Source organism: Garra rufa, chromosome 9 (assembly GCF_049309525.1).
Source record: "Garra rufa chromosome 9, GarRuf1.0, whole genome shotgun sequence".
Lineage (NCBI taxonomy): Eukaryota > Metazoa > Chordata > Actinopteri > Cypriniformes > Cyprinidae > Garra > Garra rufa.
Window position 1 is genome coordinate 17,174,948 of NC_133369.1, and position 11,369 is coordinate 17,186,316.

The 11,369-nt window shown below is 35.9% G+C and overlaps 1 protein-coding gene across 1 annotated transcript; it reads right to left on the reverse strand.

Moving 5' to 3' along the window:
• Positions 1-377: 377 nt before the first annotated feature.
• Positions 378-5,336, reverse strand: LOC141343113 (uncharacterized). Its single transcript, XM_073847716.1, has 5 exons — positions 5,215-5,336; positions 4,380-4,530; positions 3,902-4,015; positions 1,441-1,620; positions 378-1,336 (listed from the first exon to the last, which is right to left on the reverse strand). Exons 1-5 carry the CDS (start codon positions 5,270-5,272, stop codon positions 1,267-1,269), a joined length of 573 nt encoding a protein of 190 aa, XP_073703817.1. The 5' UTR covers positions 5,273-5,336; the 3' UTR covers positions 378-1,266.
• Between the last annotated feature and the right edge of the window lie 6,033 nt (positions 5,337-11,369).

The window sequence follows — 11,369 nt, forward strand, 5'->3', positions numbered from 1 at the left end:
TGCCTAATTCACCTGCTCTACAAGAGTCTATCTTTCACATCACAACAACATGTCAATGTGTTCAAACTAATTACTTTTTAACTATGTACACACCCTTTGAGTTTTCATGCCAAGGTGCTTTGTCAACCAAGGAACAGGCAGTGATCCAGGGCAATTATATAGACGTATTAATGCAAGAGATAATGCCAAGGATGTTTTAACATAAAGTGTAATTGTGGGCTATTGCTTTATTTTTTGAGTGTAATCCGGTAATGTCCCATTCCTGCAGGTGACACAGAGACAAGACAACAGCAGGGTGGCAGACTTCAGAAGGACACAAAATTAGGGTGAGCACTAATACTTATTTCAAGATTAATTTATTAGGATTCCTTGTTAATGACAGATACATATTCAGAGTTACAGAGTATGTGAAAGTAAATACATTTATGGAATACATACATTTCATAATAACAATATAAAACTTTATAACCAAATTATATTGCTGGTGTACAATACGGTAATATTTCTCTACAGAATTCTTAATGATTAAATATTGTTTAATATATTATATAACAGTACAACAGCCAAAAATAATAAAGTGCTCTAAAATGTTCCAGTGCCATTCAATAAATTGGAAGGTACTCCCGCTTTTTTGGCATTACTGAATCTATTGTCCATTCTAAGGTTATAATAACAACAGATTGCAACAACGCAACTGTCTGCATCACTTATGAATAAATATGCCAGTTAAAGCTAGACTGATATGAAAAACAAGATCACAGTCAATACAAAGTGGTCATTGTTATGTTATATTCTCAAAACGTCATATTATGCCAACTTCAAAGACATTTAAGTCATTAGTGGATGTACCGCAATTTCTTACTATCTGTGCTCTTCCAGCCAACTTTTCATTAGCACTTCACTGTTCAAACTTGGTGTTTTGGACTAGCTATGATCCAGTCATGTAGCTCAAGCATAGCCACTTTGCTAATATCCTGTTTGTACTAAAGGACTGTCGCTAACACCTAACCCTCTTTTGTGCTGTCACAGTGGACATCTGACTTGCCTTCATCTTACAAATCTCTCCTTTACGTATCCTGTCTCCCAAGCCTTCATCTTTCCCATTCTGCGTTAAACGTGTGACAAAGGCTCTGTTTCCACAGGACTGTCCTTGAGGACCACTGCTTCCAGATCGCAGCGTATGCTTGTTCTGCTGCCCCTCGTTTCACAAGGGTCTTTTTTTTTGTTCAAGTGCTCGCACTCCCATTCCTCCACAAGGTAAGGACCTCATCTATAGCCAGGTTTACTGGCCTTGGATGCCTTTCCCATAGCTCTGGCTCTAGCCCTAACCAGATTCCTGAAACATCAGATAGGTTTGTTAAGTAATGGTGTTAATCAGGACACATTTACAGAATAAGGTGTGTAAACATGAATTTCGTGATTTGTGTAATGTGGCCTTACCCGAGGAAGGTTATGACGTCTGACCGAGCCCCAAGGGAGGAAGACTTCCCTAAAACCAGAACTCCTGGACTGGCCTTTTCGGAATTATTTAGGGCAGTAAGTTGATCTGATTTGGGTTGTTCCTGTTTTTCAGGCACAGGTTTAGATGGGTGCACCAGCTTGATGGCAGGGTTTTCAGAGCTTGAAGAAATATGCGCAAAATTAGTCATAAAAAATTATTGGTTGTAAATGCATCAAAATAAACATAATAAACATTGTCTTAGATTACTGCTATAATGGCTAATCAGTCTATTAAAAAAGTCAGCAAGTGTTGGGGAATCTACTTCAGACTTGTAGCTAGAAGCTAATTACATTTTTAAGTTACAGTTTCGAGCTTGGATGAAGACATTATCAGGGCACTACTTCTGTTACATCATGTTTTTATAAACTGAAAGGAATACGCGGATTTAGCTAATTATTGCTGCTGAAAATGTTCAATTATTGTCATGTTTTGGGCTGTACTAATCGGTTGGACCAGGAAAAACATTTGAAGTAATATAGACTGACAAAAGTTGTAACAAAACAAGAAGAAGAGTGCAAAAAAATTTCTGAGGAACAGAAGGCATTTGTGGTTGGCTGAACCAACTGAATCAGGATTTCCAGGGCAAGCACCTTGACAACATTTGTGTTTGTTTTTATCATTTCCTGTCAGGTAGGTGAAATATTAGGCTAATATCTTAATTAATATTGCTCATACTTTAGTTTATCTTATGTTCTTCTCTATATGATGTAGCAGCGTCCACACATTTTTTCCATGGTTTAGACAGCATAAATTAGCAGAACAATGTATTCAGTAGTACATTAACTGTGCAATCCTTGTTGTTATTTACATCGAGTATCTCCAATATGGCCACATATCCGGGTAACTGTCCAAACCGTGATGAAAGTGCAAACTCTTGTTATGCCTTTGGCCATTTAAAGGAATTCCTGGAAAGTCATTCGTTTTATTACTCCTATGAGTCACGATTATGGACTTTCTGCGCAAGGGCGACCTCTGGTGTTGAGTATGAATGAAACAAATTACACGTGACAGTTTAGCACTCCATAATGGTGCTGGCACTGGGTTTTTATGTGTCATATTATCATATGTGTACTATTCATTTTAAAATACCGGCAATACTGGTGTATTGACACACCCCTAATTAACACGATAACGATATTTAATTATTTAAATATTATGATTATCGTCAATACCGGTATATTATGAGACCCCTACTACAAACGACTAACAAATCATAGCTAACTCAAAGGGAAAAATTAACTATAGCTATGAAATGCTATGGAGGGTTTGCACTTGTGTCACGATTTGGTCAGTTACTCGGATGCGCGGCCATATTAGTGATACTCGGATATATACTTTATGCTGTATAAACCATGGAAAAAATGTGTGGAAGCTGCTAAATCATATAGAGAAGGGCTTTACAAACTAAAGTTAATAGGTGGTAAAGATACGTACAAGCAGTATTAATTAAGATATTAGCCTAATATTTCACCTACCTGACTGGAAATTATAAGAACAAACATGAAAGTTGTCAAGATTCTTGCTCTGGAAATCCTGGTTCAGTTTGGCTGAACACAAACGCCTTTTGTTCCTCAGACAGTTTTTGGCACTCTTCTCTTTGAAGTTATAACTTTCAGCAGTCTATAGTACTTCAAAATGTTTTTCCTGTTCTACTATTAGTACAGCCCAAAACACGACAATAAATGACAATTTTCAACAGCAATAATCAGCAAAATATGTGTTTCGTTTGGTTCAGTGGCATTGTTTACGTTCAGTGCTGCCAATATGGCAAATTGATGGCATCGTGAAAATACTCTAGCAGCATTGTACATTGACCTTTTCCCCCCTCATGAATGATAAAAACATTGACTCTAAACCAGCTAACCAGGCTGAGAGCTAACCAGTTACCAGTTGGTTGTAACTGTTTTCCTCAGCAATTCATATGAAAGTAGTTCAGATTCAGTGGAAAAATCAGTTCTGTCATCTATTTGGTTGTCATAACAACAAATTACAACAACACAACTGCATAGTTTATGAATACATAACAGTGGTTAAAAGCTGATAGTAGATAAGGCTTCTTCAGTGACTAAGCAGCTTGTCATAATGACAAGTTTTTTTCTCTTACAGTATTAAATAGCAGTCATAGCCTGAAAGTCATTAGCTAAAACTCTGACTCATTCGGTGAAACTCTTTCCATCTTAGTAATTCTAATTCATAAACATTCTCTCTCCTGTCATATAGTCTGGATTCTCCAACTGCGTTTGTCTGGTATCACCTCACACCCTCATGAAAACTCCACACACCCTTGTGCACAACCTTACATTAAAAATAGCCTTCTAAAGGGGAATACTAATGACTGCCACTTCCCGCAAATTTGGCTGTCACTTGATTGGTAACGTGCAGATGAGAAATGAGGCTCACCTGTAACGACAGAACGCATTGCATGTACGATCTGCAGGACTGGTGCAGAAACAGCGGCCTGTAGACCTGCGCCGGCGCGCCAACGGACTGCCCAATCCATAGACAGTTGTCTTACTGTGGAGGAGAGGAGACACCAAGAAAGTGTCTAGTCAGTGATTAACTCATCAGAAAGGGAATCACAGGAATAAACCACAACGGGACTTTGTACTTTTTAACTTTAAGAATGAGAATGACAACTGGCGCCAGAAGTATTCTAGATAAACAGCAATAAAATGCACAATGGCTCAAAAGTGAATTTTATTTAACTATAAAAACACTCTCATTTAAGTCACAAATGTAAACTGGTTTACTGAAACAGAAGCAGATTTACTGAGTATGTCCGTGATGTTTTCTTTCTTTCCTCTTAAAAAGAGTCTTCGGCATTGGTTTACTTACGTACGGTTTACGCAGGTTAGCCCATGCATGGGTGAACACTCACCTTGGGGTGTTCACCCAGATGATGTCCAGATGGCAGAAATAGTGGCATTCGGAGTCCAGCTGGTTGTTGCAGGAGCAGCGTTTGCTCCTGACCCTATGGCTTGCAGACGGGTCGCTCAGGTCAGTCTGGGGCACTAGAGGCAACCCCCAGCCTGCAGACAAGAGATATATTGCAGCCCATAAAACTTTCCGTAATCATTCTGGGCCAAAAAGCTTCAGCGGCGACTATATGGCTGAGTCTCAGAGAAATGATGAGCCTCATACTCCACATGTTATTATTATGCTTTTATGATTTTGATTTATAACCTTACTCTAGTCCCACTTCTCTCCGCTATCTTATGTAATACTGAACAAGGTCTCAGATGCTTGATCTTAATGAGTAGCGGGCAGCTGTAAAGTTCACAACTATTCACACACATCTGTGCTGAGTTGTCAATTTTGGCTTTAATTGTCGACACTGAGGCGACAGATTAGTACAAAATGAGTAGGAGTCCCTGACTGTGTTCACATATTGTCAGGCAGATGTTTAAAATTATAACCAGGGTTATAGAGCTGTATTCATTTTTATGGCTGAGTTTAAAGCGAGTGTAAATTTTTAGCACAAACAATTAAGAAAAAATTACAAATGTTTTATCTTAACAAGCCTGAGAATGAAGGCACAGGTAAAGTGTTTGAAATCTCAAACTTGCAGGTTAATAATGAGGGAAAAGCTAAGAAAATATTCCAAAATATCTATTAAAAATAATGTATAAAATATCATATTTACAGTAAAAGACATACAAAAAATAAATAACACAGGAAAAAATCCCCAAGAAACACACACAGAGATGTTTTACCTTCAAGAAGAGTTGTCCACAAGGTGAAAATGAAGATTAGAGTAGTTCTCGACTCCATGTTTCAATAAAAAGTAGTGTAGATGTTCACCTAAGCAATCCCAATAGATCTCACTCAGTTGCAGGTGCTTGTCTACTGTTGAACCGTCCTGTTTGGCCACACTTATAGCTTGTGATATGCACCACCCCCCACTAGGTTGGCTGTTGTGGTTGGTAGTTACACAACTCCAGCTTGTCTTCACACCCTGTGACATTCCAAGAATCTCTGCTGCCCCCTTGGCAGTTGGGGTCACTGGATTGTCTGTCAGGAAGAGACCTGAGCTGCCAAACAATGATGATCAAGTGTAAAAAAAACGTAATCTTTCTTGCCTGGAATTTAACAATGTGGATCTAAATCGACTTAATGGGACTTGGGGGTGGGAAGAGGGTTGCTGTGGAGGGCCAGCAGGAAAAGAGGAGTCACAAGAGGATATCAGCAGATTTGCTGCTTTGCATGAATTCTGTTGCATGCACTTTGCAGGGAAAGACTGCGTCCCGTGGAAAGGAGGAACATTCTGATGGGCAGCTCCTGTCTGTGAGGTTCGAGCGTGGGTGGAGAGCGTGGAACGAAGCTTCCTGTGCCCTCTGGCCATTATTATACAAATTAGTCACCGATATGAAAACGGATTTTAAAATTGATTTGATTATTTTGTGTTGCCACATACAGGGCCAGCATAAACCAGTGCATTCCCGAGATATTATTAAAAAGCTGTTGTGGTACTTTTGATAGAATAATATAACATTTATGCATTGTCTTATGTTAAATTGTGTCATAAATCATACACATAATGCCACCACTTTTGATATTTATGATATTTCAAAATGACTAATCTTTTAATGTTTCTGGAAATATTAAAAGACAATTATAAATAACTAGTTAATTAAAATCAATAACTAAAACTAAAACCATAAAAAAACATTTTCGTTACTTGAAATAAAGCTAAAAAAAATATTTTAAAAAACCTATTTTAGTTTGTTGCCAAGGACACATTTCTAATTTTCATTTAGTTTAAAGTACTAATATAACTAAAATAAAAAAAACATCCGCTTCTCAAAAGAAAAAAAAAAAGTTATTGCAACTTTTTATCTCACAATTTTGACTTTTTTTCCTCACAAATGCGAGTTTGTATCTCGCAATTCTGACTTTTTCTCTCGAAATTGTGAGATATAAAATCGCAATTGTAAGCTATATAGAATAAATACGTATTTTCTCAGAATTGTGAGTTTATATCTCACAATTTTGACTTTTTTATTACAAATTGAGTTTGTTGCCAAGGATACATTTCTCATTTTTATTTAGTTTTATGTACTAAAATAACTCAAAAACTTTGGAAGCCCATTTCCAGCACTCAATGATAATAAAAAAAATTAAAAATGTTATTGCAACTTTTTACCTCACAATTCTGACTTTTTTTTCAGAATTGCATGATACAAACTCGCAATTCAGACTTTTTTCCTCAGTTTTCTGATATAAACTCGCAAATGCATATCTCGCAATCTCTCTGACCTTTTTTCACGAAATTGTGACATATAAACTCGCAATTGCAAGTTATATAGAGTTTTGAGGGGGAAAAAGACTTATATTTTCTCAGAATTGTGAGTTTATATCTTGCAATTGTTACTATTTATTTATATAAAAAAAATAATTTGTTGCCAAGGATACATTTCTCATTTTTATTTAGTTTCATGTACTAAAATAACAAAAATTTTGAATTGTGAATTATAAACTCGCAATTACGAGTTATAAAGAATTTTGAGGTGAAAAAAAGACTAATGAAGTTTATATCTCAAAATTCTGACTCAATTCGCAAGATATACTGTATATTTTCAATTCTGAGATAAAAAGAATTGTTCTGAATTGTTACTTTATTTCTCAGAATTGCAAGTTTTTCCTTGCAATTCTGAATTTATAACTCGCAATTGCAAATTTCTCAGAATTGCGAGTTTGTATCACGCAAATATGAGGAAAAAATGTCAGAATTATGAGATGCAAACTCGCAGTTGCGAGAAAAAAGTCAGAATTGTAAGATAAAAAGTTGCAATTACCTTTTTTATTTTTATAATTATAATTTTACATACTACAAATCACTATAATAAATATTTATTATAGTGTTTTAAATTAATAAATAAATATAATAAATATATTTATTATATATTTATAACAAAATACTATAAATATATACTATATAACTACTATTAAAGGTGCATATTAAAAAACAAAAACTAATAAAAATGACAACAGACACATTTGAACTAAAATTGAAATGAAAACGAAAAATATAAAAATATCTAAAAAATAAAAAGTTTAAAATCTTTTAAAAACTAATATTATCTCCATGATACCAAACAAAAAACAAATATATAAAAATAATGAAGTTCAATACCACTACCAGGGAATGTATGGTCTGATAAAATTAAATGAATGAATGCATGAAAATACAGTTGCAATCAAAATTATTCAACCCCCCTGACCTGCAAAACATTTTGCTGCAGAGAACAACATTTTGTGAAAACAATTCAACAAAGGCATCAGTAAACTAAGTTTATTAATACACTTTTGAGTAATTCTGAGAACGTAAGTTGATGAATAATGAAAAAAAATCGAATTGGCTCTAAACATTTATGTTCAAAATTATTCAACCCCTGAAAGTAAATTTGGTGTAGAATCTTTTATTCTTTAAAACCACCAATAAACACTGCTTGGAAGTGCTTTGAAGCTTCTGTCACCTTTCTGCTGCAATCTTGGGCCATTCCTCCCCTGAAAAAGCTTTCAGATCACTGATAATCTTTGGTTTTTACTTTGCCATTGCTTGCTTCAAATTCAACCATGTATTTTCAATGAGAATTAAATCTGGAAATTGAACAGGCCACTTAAAAACATTCTATGATTGATTCCTAAACCAAGCGTAAGTAGATTTGGATGTATACTTTGGGATGATTGTCCTGCAGGAAAGTCCATTGATTATTAGCTTCAGACTTTGCACAAAAGGCATCACAATGTTTGCCAAAATGGTCTGATACTTTAATAAATCAATGATATCCTTTGTATGGTCATGTTTTCCACTTCCTGCTACAGTAAAACAACCCCATAACAGGACTGGCCCACCTCCATGTTTGATGATGGAGATGGTGTTCTTCTGCTTATAAGCTTTGTCTTTTTTGCAACAGACGTACCTCTGATCCATACGCCCAAAAAGTTCCAGTTTGGTCACATCACTCCATAAAACAAACTTCCAGAACTCCACAGGTCTATCCAAATGATTTTTGGCATGTTCAAGTCAGCCTTTTTGTTCTTCATGGTCAAGAGTGGTATTCAGCAAGATTCCTCAACATGAAGACTACACTTGTCTAGTGTTCCTCTTGTACACAGCATTGAAATATTTTTCCTCCTTTCGTTGGGTCATCTTGCAAGTCTTTGGCTGTACATTGCAAGTTTTTCTCAGTTGATCTGATCAAACATTTTATGATATTGTGCTTTTTTGTTCAACAGCCTCAAAGGTTTTCTGGTTTAACACACTTTAATCTAACAAATACGGCTGCCAGCTGTGTCTCCAGGGACTAGTAATGTCTTAGAAATCTTCATGTAGTTTTAGACTTTCTAATAAAGCAAACTATTTCTTCTCTATTGATTTTGTGTGAGCTTTGTTGACTTTACCATATTTGCTACTCACCTTCAGCACATGCATGGGCTAAGAGTATACTATGTGTTACACCCCAAGCTAATTTCATTTTTAATAAGTTTGTAAAGGCTTAAGACAATTTTTTTTAAGACAATTTTGTTCCTTACCATAAAAATAACTGTCTTAAAACAGCAATGTTGAATAGGAGTTGAATAATTCTGACATAGCTGTGTTATTAAAAAATCCTATAACTCAAAAACATTACATTATATATTGACATTATCACTTTTAATATGCCAGAAAACTGTTGTAGATGCAATTTAGTCCTGGATCTTCAGAAAGAGCAAAAATATTTGTAAAGTACTGCAGTCTCTTTTGATTGCAACTGTACAATGCACTGTAAGACAATTTCATAAATGCAGAGTAAATGAACATTTTAATAAAATAAAATGTAGTAAAACTAGAACTATCACTAATTAAGGTACAGTGATCGTATCGAGTGCCTCTGCACTGTCAAAGAAATCTGCCTTACAGGAACTGAAGATGAGCAACGTTCATCAGTACATGAACATCGATGGGTTTCCGTGATGATTTGCCGTGACCCGTGCAAAGATAAGACACGGGGCACAGCCTGGCAGGTATCGGGCTGAGTTTGCAAATGCAGCCCCCTAGCGTGGGACGTGCACACAGTGTCCATTCACAGACTTTCCAGCACATGTGTATGGAGAATGAGCAGCAGCTGCTGTGGGTGATGCAAATGCATCATACCATAATCTGACCACATTCTTTGATTAGCATGTGTTATCAATTGCATCATAAAACCCTGATGAGAGTTTGCTAAAGCACTTCTCTCATCGCTACTGAGAAAAGTCCCTCGTGCTGATAGGAGTATTAATATGGAAATCATTGAATTACTGATCAGTGCAGGACATACAGATTGCATACATCATCCCACACTCAGATGGAAAGATTTTACGCACTGCAAATATTTCAAATTGTGAAGGACAGGGAGCTTTAAATCATTTTTATAGTTGAAAGCCTTTAAAATGGTCTTAAACTTGGTTAACATTTGAACTAATTTGCATCCAAGTTCAGATACTTTTTGGCTATTATTTATATATATCTTGGGCTATTTATGAGCAAGAAATGAGCTTTAGCAGACATTTGGCAGAAAGTTTTCTTTTCAGCACTGCCAAATCCTATCTTCTGCAGATGGATGAAAGAATGTGTGACACTGTGGAGGAAGTCACTGCAGAGTGATAGAACACATTCCTCTGCATTCCACAGACAGAGGAAATGTGCTCATCCCTCCAAAATCCTATCATGTTCTTTCCGGTTTCTTCCTTTACAGCATGTTGATCAGAAAGCTGCTCCGAGGAAGGGAGGGGAGTGAACTCTGATTAAAGACAGTTGTTACATTTTTAGTTACTTCACCATCCTTGAAGAACAGAATATGAACATTTTTCATACAACGAACTTTAGTTCACAGCTAGTGGGACTCGGGTGTTCAAAGAATTCTTTATCCTCTTTGGTCAGTTGAAGTATTCTGCAGTTATTATTCATTTGAAATGTATATAAAATAGTTAAAGTTTTGCATTTCCTACATTGTTGCGCTAGTTTCATGTCTCTCAGAGCACCTTTCAGTCCTTCTCACATGATCCATTCCATCTCAAAACAATTAAATTCTATATATTTACTTATAATGCTGGGTTCAGCCTGTTGGATCACTTTATTTGGTTGTTTTTTATATTTTTTACACAGAAGCTGGGTAGTTTTTCTAGAGCTCAGCTGCTGGGTAATTTTTAGTGTCAGTACAAATGATAAACCAACTTACACACCTACCCAGTGTTGGGTAGTCTGTGCCAAACCATGGTCTGGTTACATTTGTCAGCGGTTATTTTGTGTTCTGTCCTGAGAGAAAACTGACTGACGGGAAACTTCCTGAAAGAAATGAAGGTTTGTATTACATTGCATTCCTTTCAAATTATCACTGTATAAATAAGAAACCGTCTGTAGTCTCACAATTTTTCCTTTTTTGTTTAAATGTACAGTACGGACCAAAACTTTGGACACACCTTCTCATTCAAAGAGTTTTCTTTATTTTCATGACTATGAAAATTGTAGATTCACACTGAAGGCATCAAAACTATGAATTAACACATGTGGAATTATATTTAATTCTATATATACTTCTGCACAACACAACTGATGGTCCCAACCCCATTTATAAGGCAAGAAATCCCACTTATTAAACCTGACAGGGCACACCTGTGAAGTGAAAACCATTTCAGGTGACTACCTCTTGAAGCTCATCAAGAGAATGCCAAAAAGTGTGCGAAGCAATAATCAAAGCAAAAGGTGGCTACTTTGAAGAACCTAGAATATGACATATTTCCAGTTGTTTCACACTTTTTTGTTATGTATATAATTCCACATGTGTTAATTCATAGTTTTGATGCCATAGTCATGAAAATAAAGAAAACTTTGGTTCAAAGGTGT

What these genes read in the sequence shown, in the direction of transcription:
- LOC141343113 (XM_073847716.1), bottom strand. Translation starts at nt 5,272, where the DNA reads ATGGAGTCGAGAACTACTCTAATCTTCATTTTCACCTTGTGGACAACT. An exon ending in ATCTGGGTGAACACCCCAAG is followed by an intron (nt 4,016 to 4,379) that starts GTGAGTGTTCAC and finishes TCTCCTCCACAG; the next exon opens with TAAGACAACTGTCTATGGAT. An exon ending in GACGTCATAACCTTCCTCGG is followed by an intron (nt 1,337 to 1,440) that starts GTAAGGCCACAT and finishes CTGATGTTTCAG; the next exon opens with GAATCTGGTTAGGGCTAGAG.